The 22,380-nt window shown below is 44.5% G+C and overlaps 1 protein-coding gene across 1 annotated transcript in view; it reads left to right on the forward strand.

The window, feature by feature from the left end:
- Positions 1 to 22,380, forward strand: part of IPO5 (importin 5) — a 446,703-nt gene that overhangs the window by 140,486 nt on the left and 283,837 nt on the right. Inside the window, exons 9-10 of the mRNA XM_078657510.1 lie at positions 1,974 to 2,061; positions 12,187 to 12,293. Of these exons, the coding sequence (XP_078513636.1) occupies positions 1,974 to 2,061; positions 12,187 to 12,293 (195 nt within the window). The remainder of the gene's footprint in view (positions 1 to 1,973; positions 2,062 to 12,186; positions 12,294 to 22,380) is intronic.

The raw sequence follows: 22,380 nt of genomic DNA on the forward strand, positions 1-22,380 counted from the left end.
CTCCCTTTCATCGAAGCTGCTCTGGACACAGTGCAGTTTCAGGCATATCCTCTTGAACGGTGAGTCCAGGATATGCATGCTATAATACCGATGTTTCAGCTGCTGTCCTGTATTTCGGTGAGCCTGACTCGAAGGCTGCTGGGGTCTCATGGCCACCTGCATCCTTCTAGTGACTCATGCCAGATGGCACATGCGGGTTCTGCAGTGGGGACCTGAAGTTCCAGTGGGTGCAGCATCGGAAGTCTCACCAACCTGGTCCAGATCTCAGAGGGAACTGTGCGAGATGGACAGCGGTGGATGACCAACTGCAAATGGGTAACAGGCAGACCCCTCTTCCTTACCCACCCATATCTCACAGTGGTGATAGCTGTGTCGCTCCTAGAATGGGGCGGCCATCTGGGGGAGGTGGCGATCAGAGGACTCTTGTCTACGGCAGAAGACTGGCTCCACATCAACATGTTGGAGCTTCGTGCGATCCAACTGGCACGGAAAGCCTTTTTACCATCTATAAAGAGAAGGCTGGTTCAAGTGTTCAGTCAACACCACTGGCATGTGGTACTGTAACAAACCGGGTGATGTGCGGTTGTGGATACTCTGTTAAGAGGCCCTGTGCCTCTGGACTTGGCTGGAACATGGCATATCCCTGGTGGTTCAACTGGCCGGTTCCCTGAACACCAGGGCGGCCAAAATCAGCCATCAGTGCCTAGCGGGTCACGAGTGGGGTCTTCATCCAGAGGTGGTCCAATGACTCAGCAGTGGGGAGACCCTTGGTTAGATTGGTTAACCTCTGTCAAGCACGCAATGTCAGCAGTTTTGTATGTTGGAGATTCAAAGGCGTCTCTGCCCATACCACTCCTGTCCAGTGTGATCATAAAGATCAGGAGCAACCGGGCACTAGTAATTTTTGTGTCTGCTGACTGGGCACGATATCCTGAGCTTCTACAAATGAGCATTGATCCTCAGATCAGGCTGCCCCTTCAGGAGGATCTTCTGTCGCAGCAGCAGCAGGGGAGGGTCCTCCACCCAAACATCCAACTCTCCACTTCATTGGAGAATCGAGAGTTAACCGCATTCGACCTTCCTCCTGAAGTATGCAATGTTATTCTGGCAGTCAGGTGTTCCTCCACCAAGTCGATATATGCCGGACGATGGCAAAAAAATTGTCAATATTTTACAGAAGGGTCTATTGACCCTTTGTCTGCCTCTCTTTTGGAAATTCTTCATCCGTTCTCTTGCCCAGCAGGGCTCTGCTCTGGGCACTCTAAAGGGTTACCTTTCGTCCCTTTCTGCTTTTCTATGGTTGCAGATCAACCGTTACTTTTCAAATCACCTATTGTAAAACGAAAAGATTTTTGAGATGGCATCAAGTTCTGTTTTTGTAAACACTATCAATGTCCATGTATGTTATATTTCTTTTCTCTAAATTCAATTTTGAAAATTCCTCTGAATTCCTGTCAAGAGGTGTGTAAAGACCGAATGGAGAAAAAAAGTTAGTAGTATTTATGTAAAGCGTTGTTTTCCTTAAGAGCATGTTGCTCAACCTTTCTCATTCAGAAATTCCCCTCAGCACCATTGGAAAATAACCATCTTGCTGAAAAAAAAACCAAAGCTGCTTCCTGGAAGTTGCGGAGGAAGGCGGCAGAAGAGGGGGGGGGATGTCTCGGCTCGATGTTCATCCATCTCGGCTGAAGGCCTGTCTCCTCAATGGAACAGATGTTAGAGGGGATCTGGGTATCTTGTATGCTGTTGGCCTTAGATTGTGTGTCTGTGATAGTTAATATGCAAGTGAAGTGTTATAGGTTATTAGCATTCTTATAATTTGGCTTCGTTGGACCAAAAACTAGACTTCATTGTCATGATGTGAAGGCTGCTATTCTGCCATGGCCTCTTCTGATATAAATATTAAGTTATTGAATTACAACTTGCGAAGATTGGAAACCTACTGGTGGACACCTTTGTTTTTGTTACTTTAGTCCCTCAGATGTTGGCCATGATGGTTGATTTAGAAGATGACGAAGAATGGGCCAATGCTGATGAGCTTGAAGATGATGATTTTGACAGGTAAAGCATGCTTGTTGTGATGAGCATTAAGAAGTAGCAAACTACTCTGCACGCAAACATTCGGTCTTGTTTACACCAAGCCACTGGCAGTCGTGCAACTGCAGTGTTGATGTGATCAACCCTATCTCTTTGTATCTCTTGTGTTGTATGGTTTGTTCATTTCTTTATATTTGTTTTATGTTATTTTCCCACTTGTTTCCAGTGTTCATAAGTTTCATTCTTATTTATCCTCTGATATAAATGTAATTTTCAAAGTTGTTTATAGACCTAGGTGGTGACCTGTCGGTCTGTCATGATCTGTTGCAGAGGTTGTACCATCTGGCATACTAACATGACCATCAGTAGACTGATCAAATTTATGACCGTAGTGAAAAAGAAATTAGCCATGATGTAAGCCTGCGCCATCCATCTTTACTGGTGGCCTTGTATGTGAGCCCTTAATTTTGTTAAATGTGAAACATGGATTTTGTGGCTCACTAAAACATAGTTTCTGTATAATTAGAGCCATCTGGATTTTAGGTCTCGCCTTAGCGACTCAGCGCATGCGCTGCTCGCCTTGGCGAGACTTGTAGTCGCTGCTTTGTCTGCTGAAGGAAGACTTGAGTTGGCAGGCACGGACAGGAGCTGTGCACTTCATACACGTGCACAGCTCCTGTCCGCGCGTGCCAACTTCTTTCTCCCTTCAGCAGAGAAACCGGCGGCACAGAGCGCCCATCGCGTGCTTGTGCTTTCACTTTCCCTCCCCCCGTCGGCTCAGCCGCTCCTTGCAGCGCGGGCACCACTCGTGGGACGCTGCTTTGTGACTGCGCCCGCTCCTTGTTCTTGTTTAAGCCATGCGCCCAAACATACAGCCAAGTATGCATGCATTGGGAGAGGGGCTGGGGGCACAAGTGTTCATTTCGATGTGGTACTGGCATAAATAATTCATAAAGTCACTGCTTAAAGAGGGCTTCTAAGGATTTTGTGTTGACAGTATCGTTACTATGTCCTGCTTATCTTCTCTGAAAACCACAGACTGCGACATGTGATGCTTCCGAGGGACGGTGGTTGCCAAGGGACTTAAAGCCTGCTTTTTGAGGGGCTCTGGAATGGCTTCGTTAACGGGAAAGGAAGGGGACGGTGCTTCATGTATGTTGTCGCGGGGGGGGGGGTGCTTTTGGGCCTCTAACTGAATTTGTGTTGTCTCACGTCATTCCTGTTTGGAGATCCCCACCGGAAGTGCTATCCGCAGCCAACTGCTTGTTTTCTTTGTAAACAAAACTGCATTAAGTTTTTGCAACACTGCCTCAGACATGGTTGCACATTTACATTGGGCTGGGGAGGTCACAAACAGCAGCTGTGTTAACGTGAATCTTGCAACATTCTGCAGATGTTGCTGTATGGACACCTACGGCCTCGTCGCCTACCTCCCCTGGCTGCCCTTGCCCTGCACCGGCACGCACAGCAGATCACGTCTATTATGCCCATTGCACTGGCAACATTATATACACTGGTCTGCATTTCATCTTTCCGACTGTGAAAGCCACAATACTGTCCCTACTAAGGTCCTCTTTCAAAATGGAGGGAATGTGAAGAGGCATTGGCACAGCCAATATGTTTTGCCTTTGAAAGTTCTATTGGCTTTGGCAGGTTTTTATTTTTCCACATGTTGCACGGCAGCCAGAGTTGTTCTGCAACATGGCTTAGAGTAAAATAAAAAGCCAAGTGCTATGATGTGGCTGCTACACAACGTGTAAAAAATTAACAAAGATCTTGTTTAGACATAACATGTGCTTATTAAGTGCTTTTTTATTACTTGTCGCTTTTTTCTGTTTGTAAATTAAAAAGTGCCAGCATAAACTGTTTTAACAGGAGTATGGTTTGTGTCTGCCTAGAAACTTTTGATGTAGTGATAACGTGATCACCGTGGGTAGTCTGTTGTGTATGTGCAGATCTCAAGTTAAAGTTTATTGCACAGAGGCATTTTTGCAATTGAGGACATTGTATAATAAACAGCAAACCATTTGCCTTTCTTCCGCGTGAACGGGACTCGCATGTTTTTTCTCTCTGCCACAATACACGGATGGCTTTTTCCTCCTACCCCCCCTTTCTGAAACATGTTTTTTCTTTCGGTTTTTGACTTTGGTGATTGGTGTAATTTTTAAATGGTCTCCGTCTTCCAGGTATTCCTTCGAAGGCAAAGTTCAAACCACGTTTAAAGTGTAGTTGTATTTTCTTCGTGGCTGGTCTTCACAGGTTAGCAGGATGTGCTTGGCAAATTTGTATCTGGTATGTTTCTGTCTTTTTGTGGGAAAATAGAGCTGAAGTTTCTAAGGATGGAGTCCTGTCTGTGTTGCAGGTAAGTCTGGTGTCACAGGATACTTTTAAAATTGTGAAAGGACTTTGGCACTTTTAAGTAAGAAGGATTCAGGATCTCACACAATACCTATTTTTGCAGTGCCTATCAATAAGGGTGTGGGGTCACAACCCTTGTATTTGAATCCTCAGCTGCCAATTAAGAAGCAAAACTGTCCAAGAATATATATCTGAAAGTGCCCCAAATGAGAGAGATTTTAGGGCCTCACTGAAAGTTTGGCAGGCAGGCACTCTGCCACAATCTGACACAATAGGAGCACCTGCTGGTACCAAGTACATGGGTGTACTTGATACCGTCAATGTAAGTACCTCAGACGGCCTTCCCTGTTAAGATCAGACTTTCTAAGTTTCTGTTTTTTTGGGGACCGTCGAGAAAAGCCTGACCGAAAAAAAGAATAAGCATTGGCATAGCTAATAGTTCTTGCCTTTGGGACCTTATAAGAGTTTAGCCATGCTGCACTTTATCCTAGGTGCTACAGCATCTACTGTTTAACGTGGACGCTTTGACACTATTGGGCACATTATAGTACTGTACTGTGAATCACTTATTTAAGGGGTTTTTGTACAACTGGGAGTTTGAACTCCCATATTTGGAAATGCTTTCATACGCGATAATAAAGAAAAGTATTGGCACAGCCAATCGGTTTTCGCCTATGCAAGAGCTATTGTCTTAATGTCTTTTAGCCATGTTGTATAGTGAGTTGTCTGCTGTTTGGCATTGCTAAAAGTTAGTTGTGTGGCATAGAGGAGAGTGGCTTAGAGGAAAGTGGCGCATAGTAGCATGAAGTGGAGTCGCGTAGAATGAATGGAGTGGCATAGAGCAGAGTGGGTAAAGTTTAATGGCATATAGTGGAGTATGGCAGAGTGGCATTGTGAGGAGTAGAATTCAAACTGCTTGCTCTCTAGTGAATGGTCACCTTTAGGCAATTGTGCTCTCAACACTCATTCTATCCTTGGCCTCTGAATACGCCAATCCCCACGTTAACATGTCAGTGCCTTCTTTGCTGCACAGTACATTCTTCTCTCTGGAACTGACATTTAGCAGTGCCAGATCGCTCCAGCTAAACTGCACTGTATGCAGTTGTGCTTTCCTTGGATTAATCACTTCATCAGCTGAGCCAAAAGAAGTCACTAGACCAGAAGTAGCCAATGTATTGTATGCGTTTGTTTGTATTAATTGCTGTTGATGGATTTCCAGCCACACATCTTTGTAATGAGACACCAGAGATGTTCTGACATGCATGTCTTGTTACTATGAACAGGCAAGTGCATTAATATAATGCTTATACAGAACGTGGATCCAGTGAGCATCAGATTAAAGTAGCAAGAGGCCATATGAAGGTAATGGTACATAGAACGCACTTTATTTGTGTAACCTCTTGCTTAACCAATTGCAAAGCCAGCAACAGAATATTGCCTGCCACTATCCATACCAATCTTGTTGGCTTCGACTTGTGAATGCAGAAATCAACATTGACCAAGCCACATATAACGGAAGAAAGCTGGGTTGTTAATAATATAGTCGCAAAACCGTTGTGCGGGGGGGGGGGGGGGGGGACGACAGTGGAGCCGCATGTGAGATCCATAGCTGTGTCAACATCGGTTCCTTTCTTTCTGCACTGTTGAGCGCAGATCCAGAGCCCCATTCCCAATCTTCTGTTGGTTCTTGAATATTTTCACATTTATTCCAGTGAGCAAGGAACTGATACCCCCACCTTAAAACTACAGATTTCAAACATTGCAGTGACTGTCCTAAACAGATGTCTGTAACTGACCCACATAAGGTGTTCCTTCAGTGTTTGGGTTTAAGCATGACTCCAAGTTATGCAATGAGTATGCCCTTATGTACCCAAAGGCGAGCCACGGTCTGGAAGGAAAGCTGTCGTTGGCAAACATTCAACATCCAGCTCTAAGTCAAGGGTACAGACCTGCTCCTCTCAAGGTTGATTCAGCGACCGATATCTGTTCTTTTTCAGGTTGAAGTTGTCTGATAAGTCAAAGGCCAATTTAAAGAGGAAATGTAAATAGATGGATCAGCTCCATGTTACCACTCAAGAAATCGCAAAGGCAGTAAGGTGTCAGTCAGTCTCACTCCAGATCCTTGATTGAGGAAGCGGCCCTCCAATTGATCCTGATGCACTCAAGTTCTCGGCCCTTAGCAACTCTGCAAGTCCAGATCTTTAAGGAGGCCATGCTGCTGATTTTTAGAACCTGCCCTCGATTCCGCAGTTTTAGGTGCAGTCTCATTCTGGATCCAAGACATGTGCTTGTCCCCCTTTCATCAACTCTGATACGGACATTTCTGTTGCTAGAGGGGGGTCGGTGCATACTCTTGTGTACTGCCTTGCTTGAGGTCACTCTCGGACTCTACTCCAGCACAAACCGTTCCTGGACACTCTGGTTCTGACAATATGCTGCCACTACTGTGGAACAGTCTTCAGAGGCTCTTTTAGGTTCTGCTTCTGACCAGAGTGTACCACTTTGAGATGACCGTGGTGATGAGGATGATGTACCCTCACATCATAGCAATGACCGCTTATACATGGATCTAAAGGAGACTTATGGGCTTGACACTTCCCCCCCCTGATACAGGGTTGATTGCACCCTTTGGCCGTCGCAACAAGGGTATGCAGTTCAGTTTATAGAAAGATGCAGGTTAAGGAAACTGAATCTGTTATGGACTGACGTATCTGGAGGGGCACAGCGGGATTGATCCCTCAGGAGTAAGAGCCCTCACACACCCAGAAAGGTGGCATGCGTCGTCATAGGGGAAGCTCCTCAGGTCTGCGCAGCAATGCCAGACAAGCACCTGCAAGGTGTTTCTGTGCTAGATATCTTTTATATAAAATGATGTATATGAAATGTGGGTCTTCTAGTGTAAAAGATGTATATATGTGAAGTAAAGTGTTGGGGAGGGGGTTGGGGGTGCCCTTGCAGAGGCTGCAGGCAAAGTAAGGGAGTCCTGGAGGGAGCAACCCCTCCGACTCCGGAGCACTGGGGGACCCTGGTGGGCCACTTCGACTCGGCCGTAGGCGACGGATGCAGTGGTGGTTCCAGGCATAGAGCTTCTTCCTCTGCAGGCTCCGGATCTTTCTTTAAAGTTTCTTTTGAACAGAGCTGCTGTTCACTGGAGATCTGGATTTGAAGGGAGTAGGCCCTTCCAGGGGTTCTGGCGGTCGCAAGCTGCAGTACAGGTCGACTTTTGGCGCAGGATCTCTGGAAACTGCAGAAAGTCCGGTAGGGCTGGGGCCACGTCAGGTCTGCTCTACAATCTCCTCTGCTGTGAGACTTCTTCCGTCCTTCTTTGTAGGTTGCAGGAAGCTGGGTTCAGGGCTGCCCCTAAATACTGTATTTAGGGGGTGTTTTAGGGGTCTCTGGGTCAGTAGCCAATGGACTACTGACATTAGGATGGCTACACCTGTGGTGTGCTCACCCCACGTGGGAAGTGGGCACAATCCCTAACCCTGATTGGAGGGTGCCTGACATCTGCAAGATGATGGGCACTGAAGAGTGTGCTTCACCTTGCCTCCCCCACCTGAGGGGTGGAGTTGGCAGAGATGGGAGCCTCTTCTGGGCTGTTGTAATCTACCCTGCATGTCTACCTGCCGAAAAAAAGGGGGAGACATGGCGGGGGGGGGTCCATGAGGACAAAATGCTATAATTACATAGGTTTTTCTTCTACAAAAAATAATCTCCCACATTCTCTGTAATGGAGAACATACACTGTAATGGTGTCATACAGGAAAACCTTCATTTTTAGATAGGAAAAACAGGTAAGCGCAGGCAGTTGGTCCATAGGCTGCATAGATGAATAAACATCACAGTACAGTAAAAAACTGTCACCTTCCCTTTAAGGCGTCTAAGAACTTGAACACCGTGCCTTTATGACCTCCAGGAGCCCCTCTGCTCCCATCATGCACCACAGGTGACAGGTCAGTTATATTTTTCTGGCTCCTTCTGTGAGGAGCTTGAGCTTGACAGTTTTTGATTATCTTTAGTCAGAAATTGTTTTTTTCTTTCATTTTTAGGTCTCTCTAGAGTCAGCGCATACGCTGCTCTTGCGAGACATTTAGTAGCTACTTCAAAAAGTGCTACCTTGCCCTCCACCAGCTTGCTAGAACGCGCACAAACGTACACCGTGCACAGCACTCACGTTTTTTAAATGTTATTACTCTACTCAATGCCTCTCTGAATCCTTATCAGCTGTGCAGCAGACACGTACTCACCGCCCGTAATCGGTCCCTGTGCAGCGTGCTCGGCTCCCTATAGCATTACGGGTGATGAGAGCACAAACGCCTAGCCCTCCTTTGCCGGTTATCACTGCAAGGGTCATCTTCACGACCAGAAATTCCGTAACAAAATCCGAGGCAACTCACCAGCAGCTTCGCATTTCAGAAATTTAATTGTGGATTCAACTCTCAAAAAAAAAAAAGCTAGACCGCTCATCTCATTTGAAAAATACGAATCTAGACCGGGACATAAGTAGCGTACTTAATAAAGAGAAATTGTGGTTTTGGGAGGTTATTTCTCCAATTGAAAGTCACTGGGTTCACCCGCTACTTTGTTAAACAGTTGTTCTTTTAATGGAAAGTGAATATCTTATTTACACCAAATATGGCTGCTGACCTTCGAGGGAACCGTTCACTCAGTCTAGGGTTTAACGTTCCTTTTTGAATGATACAAAATAATCGCCATATTAGAGGAGCTTTCACCCGATACTAAGGTACACGCTTAAGAATATTCAATCGCACAAGGCTGATCAAAGAATGACTCCTTCTGGAGCAAAATGGTGCGAATAATAATTAAATAACATTCAAAGAAATAATATAAGTAATGGTTTGCAAGACGCAAAATTGTTTGATACGTAAACATTTGCTGTCTTTGTTACGCATCAAACAACGTCACTGAAAAAGGAAACAAGAAAGTGCCCAATGTCGCAGAGCAGTTGTGAATCGCAACTCGCACGAGTGAGCAATTCCCTTCCTGGTATACCAGAAAATGTGACATTTTTCCTCCAGTCTGGCGATCGCGCGAGCAGTCAACCACTAGTTGGATTGGTCGGCACATTGTTGTGTGTACAATGCTTTACCTGATTGGATTATCGTAAAGCTGGAGCTAAGAAATGGTGCTTCACCATTGGCTTTCCTTTTGTAATAGTTGCTACCCGGGGACTTAGTTCCCTGAAGCTGCAGTAATGCGGACTGTACTTCCTCAATGGAGAGCAGGGCCGGAAGGTCCTAACTGGCCAGACAAAGATTTTTCACTGGAAAAGCCTATCGCATCTTACGTTTAACATTAACAAAGCAAGACTGATTGGCTTTGTCAATGCTTAATTTTCCAATGGATTGATAAGTATTTTCAAAATAAAATATTGCACTGGATTGGGTGGGATTTATAATTGAGAATAATAACCTTCTCTAGAAAGTTTCTTTTTCGTGCACATGGACTTGGACACTGTTTATGTACTATATGTAGGTAGGTTTGCCAAAGAACTAGCATTATGTGAAAGTAGCCTTGCCAATCTTCTTTCCTTTACCTCTGACAGGCATGTGTCTTCATGTGCAGAGAAGAACTAAACTGGAGCAGTAGCAAGGGTAAAGACTTGTGAATAGTTGACTAAATTTTTTTCTTTTTAGTATAATTTGTATTCGCATTTCATTGAACAGTACAGCATACGACAATCTAGAACCAAATGTAAAATCACACCTAGTTGGTACATTTGGCTTATTTGGCTATCTCAGCCCTCCGTTCCCGCCTGCTCGGGTCTCATAGTGAGTGAATTTGACTGTTCTATGCAGTATTATGGTGCAATCAGTGCATGTGTACAAGGCAGGCTAGGGCCCTCCTCGATCCCCAGGTGGGGGTTGCTGACCTGATTTGTCCTCCTAGGGCCGCATTTCAGTCTCAATTGGTGTCATTTTAGTCAATGGAGGTAATATATCTGGAGGAATTGGCAATCCTGTGAGCATCGCTGCCCACGCCCTCATGTCCTCCTCTAGCTTCTAGTCCCTGCGTGTTAGTTTCATATGACATCCCTGTGGATTGATTGATTCAGCCATATCTTTCTGCCAGTCATCTACTTTCGGGCATCTAGGAGACAGCCATCGTATCACAATTATACGTTTAGCCAGTAATAACCACATAAGAAATTACCTACTCGCAATTTTTTTCTTACAAAACGGGATTTGCCCCAAAAGGCACCTGGTTATTTCCCTGGGGACATCCCACCCCGTAACCAGGTGGAGCCTCCGGGTGATGGACCTCCAGAAACTATCAATATCTGGGCACCTCCAGATCATGTGCAGAAAGTCTGCTTCCTGCTCCCCACATCTAGAGCAACCCAATGATTTCTCGGGGTTTATGGCTTGTAGCTGTTTGGGTGTCGGGTGTAACTGATTGATTATGTTGTATTGTAGTAGCTTGAACCAAGCATTGGTTGACTTAACCCCTTTGTGTATAAATTCCCAGGTATGTGTCAAGAGGCCCAACTGGGACGCCCATTTATCCTGCACTGGGAGTGCGGTCACGGGGGTATCCTCCCTCATGGCTCAATAGCAGTGCAATATCAGTCTCCGGCCTCCAGACATTGACCGCAGTGTTTCTAGTGTGTGGGAGGCTGGGGGGCCTCTGGGAACCCTAGCTAAATCTCCTGTAGCGTCGCTGCTATTTTAACGTACTGCAAGAACTGCCCAGTTGAAATGTCACTAGGGCGTCCGCCATAATTATAAACTGGTTATTTGGGTACAAGTCTCCCAGTACCTCCCAACCGCCTTCCCTCCACTTACGTAGGGACATGGTGTTAGTAACAAGTTTTCATGGTGTCAGTGTCCAAATATTCATGTCTGGTGCAAATGGTGCTCTCCGCAACACCGACTTAACTGTCTGCTCCCAGGCTCCAAATACCATACAGACTATGTGGGAAACCCTCGTTGGTGCCTTTGATCCAGTCTTTAGAGCCTCAGGGAGTGAGTATTGACCACCCAAACCCCCCCTGTAGCCTGCGCTCCCAGTTTTCATGTTCATCCAACCAATGGATTGCATGTTGGAGTTGTGAGGCTGAAAAATAATACTCACAAGCAATGGACATCCAGCCCACCCCTCCTCCAGTTACGCTGTAATGTTACTAAACTAACCCTCTTCCCGGTATCCCTCAGTAATTCTACTATTAGTTTTATCTAGGACCGTGAAGGTGCATCTCGGAATGTCAAATATGGTCCCCTGGAAGAGATAGACATCTGGGTAGTATGACCATTTTTATTAAGGCTATTTTACACATTAAGGATAGTCACAGTGTTTGTGAGTACATATGAATTTAAACACTGAAATACATTTATCATGGCCTACTTAAATTAATTTAATTTTATCTAGGAAGATCATCCTTCAGGAACTTTAACTTTACTGGTTAGCTCATTGTGATCAGTTGAAGCTCCGTCTTTAGACTTGCCGCCTTGCTGAGGGTAACATTCTTTCTTGTGAGGTTAGGTGGTATGTTAGCACTGTATGACATCTATGGAACATTTGCATCCTTCACTTGACATGTCAGTTTTGGTCTGTATAATAAAACATATGGTTTACTAGAGGGTGGTGGTAGACTAATAGTGAAACGATTTGTGAATAAGCTAAAAGATTGGTATTCGAAAAGTGTTCGTATTAGAAGTTTGGTTTATGTGGTAGTTCTCGACTACATTTGACTAAAATACACATTGTAAATAATGCTGTAGAAGTAGTTAATCAAATGGTATATCTTTATTGCTCATGTTTATATTACAGCAATGCAGTTGCTGGTGAAAGTGCATTGGATAGAATGGCATGTGGACTTGGCGGGAAAATTGTCTTGCCAATGATTAAAGAACACATCATGCAGATGCTGCAGAACCGTAAGTAATTCTCAAAGCCGGCACTGTGCTGACTTTTCCTAATTTTTATTTTTTAGATTTTGACCAGAATTCTTACAATCCATAAATGACATTCAATTTGATAATCCCCGAAAACATACTGCTAAAACTCTCCAAAAGCATTGAATCCCTTTGTCAGTACTTAGTTAGCTCTTTGTCATCTGAAAACCAAAGAGGATTTAATGCACAATGGTAGGAATAGAAAACGCCAGATCAGGAGGCAATCCCCAATGTGGTTGCCATTCTCCTCCCAGACTGGGCTGAGTCCGGCCAAGTCAACTTCTACTCTGACCTGTAGAACAGTGACTGCCACAAAGTTGGACTGCACCTGCCAGAGGTCCTCTACCTCATCTACAGAAAGAGCTGCACAGGGCCTGGTTGACTACTGCATGCCTGAGGACGCTTAATAGACCCCGTAACCAGGAGCATCGAGGGTTCCTCAGCTCTGTTGCCTAGGAAGAATCTAGCAAACCGAGGATCATCCGTTTTGAAGAACTCCTCTCTGCCATCAAAATTTAAGCCTGCTTTATCCCCCAGCTTATCTTGTTCCTGTACAGTGATGGTATAGCCCAATGCTGCATACCCACAGGTATGGAGAATCATTTGGTCTGGAAACGCCAAGCAAGTGATCCTGCTTCCTCAATAGTTCCACCTACTTTCTCAACCTTTTTTGATTCCTGGTATATCAAGTTGGTGAAGATGCAGTTTTTACTGAGCTTTTAGAACAGACCCTGATCTCCTACACTTGTAACTAGAATTTGTTTTTGGGGTGATTGTTTTTTCTTACCACAAGGGACCACAAGCATGCTGTTGGTCTATAAGATACAGACTCCTTAACCGAGAATGCATCCTTGCACCAGTTTACTGAAAACTGGCTCATTTAGTCTATCTAGTCCTAGGTGCACCAGGTCTGAATATTTGGGGGTAAGCAGGTAGTTGGACAGCAGTGATTGACCTTTCCTGGACTGCATTTCTTAATTGAACCTGGGTCACCAGGACATCATGCCAGAACCAATGGAAGAGCCCCAACGACTTTGTTAGATGGGGTGCCCGTTGTGTGAATGGTGGGTTTTTGGGTTATACATATTTAGTTGTGATATCTTTTTATTTTGGTCCCTGTTTATCCTTTAGAGGTGATTAATCTTCCTTAGTACTGGAAGAGTATTCAAGGTTGGACCACAACCAGAGTTTGGTCAGCAGTGCATTTATCCATATCCTTTCCAAAACTTTAGACCCCTTTGAATCCATTTAGTCCCTGTGGAACTGAACGCTCTGGTCCCATAAGCAAAGAGGGCTCATAGTATAACATTTGCTTTGGGCCAGTGTCAACAAAGCACTAGTGATTCACACTAAGCAACTGCATGTTGGGTTATTATCAGGCAGAAGAGTGAGCGTGCTTTTTTATGTTTCTTTGTTTCAGCTGTTGTTTGTAATGTGATTTGTTACTAAAAACATGTATTTTGCTTGAGTAAATCACTGGTAGAACATTTAGTATTTGCTGTGTCCTCCTCATTTTTGATTTTCTATCTTCTTCAGCCTCCTAGATCCAACTTTAACTGTTTGCCCTCGCTACCCTGAGTCCAGTGCCATAATTATTTACTTGGCTATTGAACTGTAGTGCGTCTGTGCTGCCCCATCGGCAAAGTATATTGTAAACAACCTTTCACACATTCATTTTTCCATTTTCAGTAAGATCCTTCCTTTTGGCAGACAACCTCTGCAATATTAATTTATTGTTTTGGCTGCTCTGTTTTGCCAGCACCATCTAAAACCTTTCCTTCATGCAGATAAAGATGCAAAGAAAAAACTTTTAACTATTCCAAATTGACTCAAACCCCACATTCATACCCTTTGCTAGAATAAGCCACAACTGAAGCATAGCAAAGTCCCTATTTTTTAGGCAGTATCTTGTATCCCAGCGTGCAATTGTTGAAGTTGACCATTTATTCTTAAATGTAGTTAGTAAGGCCAAAACCACCTTCCAGATAACAGCCGTAACATTCTTGAGGTAAAGCAAGCCAAACTTGCCACACATGATTGTTCTGCACTTTCAAGTAGAAGAGGTTCTGTATGTGGTGTCTGAAAAAGAAAGTAATTCCAACAACTAGCTAAGAAGCAGAATTGTTACCTTGGTTACTTTCTTTGGCAGGATGCAGCCTTCATGTTAAGTTATGCATACCCAAAAATATGTTCTCTTCTGCCCCAACCCTAATTTCATGTGTTTTCAAGATTTCCAACAAGGTCCTAAAGAATATTCCCCCTTTGCATCCACCCCCTCTGTCGGAGTAAAAATGTTAGTGAAGACATCGGAGTTCATTTTAGAAATTGTTCTAAAGGGAGACCACTCAAGGAGTTCGTTTTTTTTTGTTGTTTTTTTTTGGTGTGGATTTTCTCTCAACCTTTGAGACTTTCTTTACAATCTCTTTGCACTAATAGACACAGATTGCATTCCATTGAACTGAACGTCTTGGAGACCACACCCTACTTTGCCTGTTGATTTCTTTTTCTTTTTTGTTGTTGTTTTGGTAAAGTGAAAAATCATACTTGATACACATATAATACACACTAAATTATCTACCAGTAGCCTAGAGTGTCCGTTAAAAAATAAACACTTGTGAACCTCTGGAATACTAATTGGAGTTACATAATCAGCATTCAGTTGATCACTAATCTACACCTCAACAGCTTAAAATATAACCAGAAATTTGAACTGCATCTACCTGGCCTTCATTCTGTATCATGCGACCTGACTAATGGCAGTTGAGCGTTTTTGCTAACCGTTGCCAGATCAACAAACATCATAATTGACCCAACTCTTTACAACCCTGTGAATAATAGGTTGCGTGGACACCATACTCCCTTTGTATAACATGCTTAACTTTACCAGAAATTTGAGACCATGTTCTGTTAAAGTTGGACGTGCTGCTGACCTATGTATTACGTTCACATCCATCATACCAAAGAGGATAAATTGAGTCTTTTTGACAGCCCCAGCTTGCAGTTTATAGCCAAGCCTAAAAATCGTCTTGCAATGTTTTACTTCAAGATTTGACACTTGCATAATGAACTATAGCAATATTTCGAATTTAGTAATGTATACGACTCCCTTTTAATTCAGTACATACATTGTTCAGTTACAATATCCTGCGACCCTTCCCAAAATATACTAATAAAGCTTCATATATCCTTCTGGTCTGGTAGAGCGGTCTCTCAATTCTTTAAACTGATATGGCGCAAAGATAAATGGACAGGTTTTCAAATTATGGAGCGCCTTGCAGTGGCTTCTTGTAAGCAGTGGTTTGAGGGATAGTTTCTTATTTCATAACTTCAACAAAAATGGACTGTTTATAAAAAAATTAAAAAAAATATTGAATGGAAACGGGGCATGGCTCTTCTAATGCGTTCAAATATGGGTGAAAGTGTCTCCTTTCATGATTGTTTAAATGATTTTCAAATTTAAAAAAGTTACACATGTGTTAGAGGATCCCAAGAATTTTCCAGGGATACTACCGTTTATGGTTTGAGAGAATACACCGGATTTAGAACTAGACCTATAAATGGGTACCTTTCCTTTCCCTTACAAGCTTGTTTTGTCCAACATGAACATGTCGTCCTGCTTGCTCCTCTGCTGCCTGCCATATAAATTGAGCTATGTCGTGGGCTGGATGTTTTCTTGTGCATTTATTGAAATGCCTATCTGTTCGAGGCATATGGGCTGCAGATGGTACATTTATGAATAGATCGCCATCTGGTGTTGGGCTCGGATGATTGCACTTTGTTTTTCTTCTGGAGAAGTCTTTGTCGTCATAGGTGACTCCTCCTCTCGGTGTTAGTGCGCATGGGCATCGGCTCCATCCTTAGATTGTTTTTTTCCGCCATCGGGTTCGGATGAGGATCGAAGCGCTCCGGACCGACTTCAACAAAGAAGATTATAACCGGCGCGTATTCCTTTCCAAATCGACGGTATCGTTATCGAACGCGACTTCACTCCATACCGACGCGGTTCGAAGGACGACGACTACGAGAAAATCGGCGTAGTCCAGCCCGGGGTCCATGGAAAGGACTCCATTCAAAAAATGTCCAACGTGTGGTGCTAAGTTCCCACACAAGGACCTACACGAGGTGTGCAACCTCTGCTTGTCCCCTGAACACGAATCCAGGGACTGTGAGGCCTGTGCAGCGTTCTCGTCTAAATCGACGATTAGAAACCGTCGAGCCCGAAGACACGAGGTATCGAGAATGCAGTCACAGGCAATCCCGGAGCTGTTTGAGGACCAGCAACCAGAGAACGAGGAAGAAGAGGCCGACGAGGCGGGGTCTGAAGCGGACGAGTCCGACGTCGAGGAAATCGACGTCCAACAAACCGTGAGTGACGACGTCCCTTTACCAAAAAACAGACCCCGCACGGTGTCGACCCCGCCCTCGAGCCCGGTCAGATAACCGAAAAAAGTTTCCAACGCCCCGCCTTCGAGCCCGGCAACGAAACAGAAACCGAAACACTCGGTCCCCCATCATAGTGGTTCCGGTTCCGATAAACCGACCACATCGACACCGAAGCACCAGGTCAAGGAAAGCTCGAAGTCGAAGCAGTCCATGTCGACACCGAAGCACGCTTCGGCGCCGAAAACACCCTCGACACCGGGGACATCTTCGATACCGAAGAAATCGGATCCGAACAAGACTTCGGCACCGAAAATACAAATGGACATTCCAAAGAAAAAACACCTTTCGGAACCGAAAACTACGGTACCGACACAGGAACACGGAACGGATCCTAAACAAAAGACTTTGTTTATTGACCCAAAGACTGGCAAGGTAGCCACAGAACTACCTAAAAAGAGGAAACATGAACATTCGGACGACAAGACTCATCCGAAGAAGAGAACAATGGGGACGAATACAACTCCTCCCCCTTCTCCCAAACCTCACACACCATCTTCGCCTCTTCCTCACAATAGGCCAGATATTCCTCCCACACGCCCATCTACACCTACAACAGATGGAGAGAGTGACACAGGGGAGGGGGGACACCCTGGGGATGATGAGGACACAATCCCAGAGGAGGCAGACCCATGGGAAGAGTATAATGTGGGATCAGGTAATGATACCGACCTTGAGTCATATCCCTCAAAACCTTCACCTCCTGATGACAATACTGGGTTTGCACAGCTCATTACTAGAGCAGCAACATTTCATAAGGTAGACCTACATACAGAACCTCAAGTACAGGATTTCTTATTAGAAACACTACCTACTGCACAAAGAACATCAGGAACACTACCAATGCTTAAGGGCCTTCTCAGTCATACATCAGAGATATTCAAAGACCCAGTGAGGGCTAGGGTATTGAACCCAAGAATTGATAAAAAATATAGGGCAGCTCCAAAAGACCCAATATACATTAAGGGGCAAATTCCTCTAGACTCACTAGTGGTCACAAACGCTCGCAAGAGAGCAAACTCTTTATCTACAGGAGAAGCTCCACCTCCTGACAAAGAGTCTAAACTAATAGATGCCTCTGGCAAGAGAGTAGCATCTCAAGCGGCAAACAGTTGGCGCATAGCTAATACACAAGCACTACTTGCAAGGTATGACAGAGCGCATTATGATGAGTTAGAAACACTCATCAAACATCTCCCTAAAGAACATCAAAAGAGGGCAGATCAACTTATACAAGAAGGGAAGTTAATTACTAACACTTCAATAAAGTGCGCCCTAGACGCGGCAGAAACTGCGGCAAGGTCGACAAACACAAGCATCATGTTAAGGAGACATGCATGGCTCAGAGTATCAGGGTTCAAACAAGAGGTACAAACATCGTTACTGAACCAACCTTTTGATGGGAAAACACTTTTCGGCACAGGGACAGATGAGGCCCTAGAAAAGATGAAGGATACAGAAACGCTTAATCAATGGGAGCATTTCAACAGCCGACACAAAGAGGTTCCTTTCGTAGATCCACCTATAGAGGAGGATCCAAAAATACAGGTACAAACCAACAGCAAACCTCTTTTACACCTACATCACCCAGAGGTAATTCTAGAGGTGGATACAGGGGTAACCACAACAAGGGTAGAGGTCGCGGAAACAACAACAACCGCAACTCTCCAACCCCAAAACAGTGACTTCATAGAGCTTCCCCCAGACCATATAACACCGGTAGGGGGACGCCTATCACAGTTCCTACCTGTCTGGGAAAACATCACGTCAGACAAGTGGGTAAGACAAATTATCCAACATGGTTATTGCCTAGAACTCACAGCTACCCCACCAAACATCCCCCCCAAACAGCGTCCAATGAAACAAGATCACCTGACACTATTAAAACAGGAAGTAATCTCACTGCTAGAAAAGCATGCCATAGAGAAGGTTCCACAGCACCAACAGGGAACAGGAGTATACTCCCTATACTTCCTAATTCCCAAAAAGGACGGGTCTCTAAGGCCAATACTGGACCTAAGACCTCTCAACGCATACATAAATTCGGAACATTTCCACATGGTCACGCTCCAACAAGTACTTCCTTTACTGAAGAAAGGGGACTTTCTTTCTACACTGGATCTAAAAGACGCTTACTTTCACATCCCTATTCACAAAGCCCACAGGAAATACCTCAGGTTTGTGGTAGAAGGACAACATTATCAGTTCAAAGTCCTTCCATTTGGTGTCACAACGGCACCAAGAGTGTTCACAAAATGCCTGGCAGTGGTAGCAGCTCACCTAAGAAGACAACAAATTCATGTCTTCCCATACTTGGACGACTGGCTAATAAAAGCCAGGTCGCAAGAGGAGTGTCTGCAAAACACACAAAAGACAATTCAGCTACTACACCAGCTAGGGTTCACGGTGAACTACACAAAGTCACACCTACAACCAAACAAGGTTCAACAATATCTGGGGGCTACTATAGACACAGAAAAAGCCAAAGTGTACCCCAACCCAGTCAGGGTCCAAACAATGCTTACAATCATTCAGAGATTTCAGCCACAACACTCACTAACAGCAAGAGTGTTCATGCAGCTATTAGGCATGATGTCATCCTGCATACTGCTAATACCATATGCCAAACTACAAATGCGTCCGCTACAAGAATGCTTAGCGACACAGTGGAATCAGGCTCAAGGGCAGATTACGGATCTGGTGTTGGTAGACGACCGCACACACCGCTCTCTGAAGTGGTGGAACAGAACAAACATTACCAAGGGGCGGTCGTTCCTAGAGCCAATTCCACAGGTGACAATAACAGCAGACGCATCGCTCACCGGATGGGGAGCACATATGGACAAGTACACAGTACAAGGAAGGTGGAGTGTGCAGGAAAGAACACTGCACATCAACTATCTAGAATTACTGGCAGTGTTTCTAGCATTGAAAGCCTTCCAGATACATGTTATCAACAAAGCAGTCCTGATCAGAACAGACAACATGACAGCAATGTATTATATTCAAAAACAGGGGGGGACGCACTCTCTCCAATTATCCAGACTAGCACAGGAAATTTGGAGATGGGCCGTTCCTCAAAACATCTATCTGTTAGCCGAACACCTACCAGGAGTCCAAAACCAGATAGCAGACATCTTAAGCAGACAGTCGGAACAAATACACGAATGGGAACTGCACCAACAAATACTGCACCCATTCTTCCAAAGATGGGGACAACCAGAGATAGACCTATTTGCCACTCATCAGAACGCAAAATGCCAAAGCTTCGCGTCCAGGTACCCACATCACCTGTCGCAGGGCAATGCGTTATGGATAAATTGGTCCAACAAATTTGCATACGCTTTTCCCCCTCTCCCACTAATCCCATTAGTGGTCAGGAAACTGCAACAACATTCAATGACCATGATACTAGTAGCACCCACGTGGGCAAGACAGCCGTGGTTCACCACGCTCTTGCAACTCTCACAAGTGCCACATCAAAAGCTACGAATTCTACCCATGCACCTTACACAGAACCATGGAGAAATAATGCACCCAGATCCAACTCAATTGAACTTAGCGATCTGGCTCCTGAAATCCTAGAATTTGGGTACTTAGATTTCCCCCCAAATTGCATGGAGATAATTAAACAAGCGAGACGTCCAACCACCAGAGCATGCTATGCAGCTAAGTGGAAGAGGTTTGCTATACACTGTACTAATAACAATATCAACCCTCTGGACGTATCAACAAGGGAGATTATTTGCTACTTACTACACTTACAGCAATGTAATCTAGCGTACACATCTATCAGAGTACATCTAGCAGCTATAGCAGCATACCTACAAAACAGGCAGCGCATATCACTGTTCAGAGTACCAGCGATAAAAGCATTCATGGAAGGTCTTAAAAGAGTCATTCCACCAAGATTACCACCTTCCCCAGTCTGGAACCTCAACGTAGTACTCACCAGACTAATGGGGCCACCCTTCGAACCTATGCATAGGTGCGAAATACAATTCCTGACATGGAAGGTGGCCTTCCTTATAGCCATTACCTCACTCAGAAGAGTAAGTGAATTACAGGCATTGACAATACAAGAACCATTCCTACAGGTACACCAGAATAAAGTGGTTCTTAGAACAAACCCAAAGTTCTTGCCTAAAGTAATTTCAGCATTCCACATCAATCAGCCAGTCGAATTACCAGTCTTCTTTCCAAAGCCACAGACGGTGGCAGAAAGGGCTCTACATACACTAGATGTTAAAAGAGCCATTTTGTACTACATAGAAAGAACACAAGACTTCAGGAAAACTAAACAACTATTTGTAGCATTTTCCCCAACACATAAGGGCAATCCTATCTCTAAAGCAGGTATCGCAAGATGGATTGTAAGATGTATACAAATATGTTACATTAAAGCAAAGAGAACATTAACTGTTCCTCCTAGAGCTCATTCTACACGAAAACTAGGAGCATCTATGGCATTCTTAGGGAACATTCCCCTAGATGACATATGTAGAGCAGCAACTTGGTCTACACCACATACATTCACAAAGCACTACTGTGTTGATGTACAGGCTGCACAACAAGCCAGAGTGGGCCAAGCTGTATTAAAAACTCTATTTCAAACAGTTGCGACAGACACTGGTGACCACCGCTAGGGAGGTAACTGCTTTACAATCTATTCATAAATGTACCATCTGCAGCCCATATGCCTCGAACGGAATATGCTACTTACCAGTATGCATCTGTTCTTGGCATAGAGGGCTGCAGAGTGGTACATGCCCTCCCTGCCTCCCCGGAAACCTGTGTCTGTCCCAACATTATCTTATTTAGATACATTTACATGGGCATATCTTTATGTACTACACTACACTACTCCATCTAACCCTACTATGGCAAAACAATCTAAGGATGGAGCCGATGCCCATGCGCACTAACACCGAGAGGAGGAGTCACCTATGACGACAAAGACTTCTCCAGAAGAAAAACAAAGTGCAATCATCCGAGCCCAACACCAGATGGCGATCTATTCATAAATGTACCACTCTGCAGCCCTCTATGCCAAGAACAGATGCATACTGGTAAGTAGCATCTGTTCTTGGCATAGAAAGTAGCATGGTAAGTAGCATCTGTTCTTGGCCCCTATTTGGCGGCCATATTTGACTACTATTTCACCTTCTTCGGCGGCCATCATGGACTAGTCACTCTCACTGCCCAGTGCACAGGTCATAAGAACTGACTATCTACATAGCTCTGCATCTAAGCACTGTAATTAAGTTCCTGCCTTGTATTGCAGTATTGGATCTGTTATTTTATTTTAGTTTATCTCTCTATTTTGTTTTCTACTCTAGTATACACATTTGTTGTACTTATACTTGTTATATTTACTTGTGGCAAGCTGCACATATCTCACCTCTATCCCCATCACCCACTGTCCGCTGCGGCAAGCTGCACTTATCTCACCTCTACCCCCTTCACTCACTGTCCGCTACCGCATTTATTTATTTGTTGGGTTTTCGATGTAAGCTACCTCACGATATTGCACTGACTATTACTACCTCATACACCTCGCTCTGTCATGTAAACTGCACCCAGCCACTTTCTACGCCTAGACTACACTGCTGTTACATCGTAAATGCTA

This window comes from Lissotriton helveticus, chromosome 8, assembly GCF_964261635.1.
Source record: "Lissotriton helveticus chromosome 8, aLisHel1.1, whole genome shotgun sequence".
Lineage (NCBI taxonomy): Eukaryota > Metazoa > Chordata > Amphibia > Caudata > Salamandridae > Lissotriton > Lissotriton helveticus.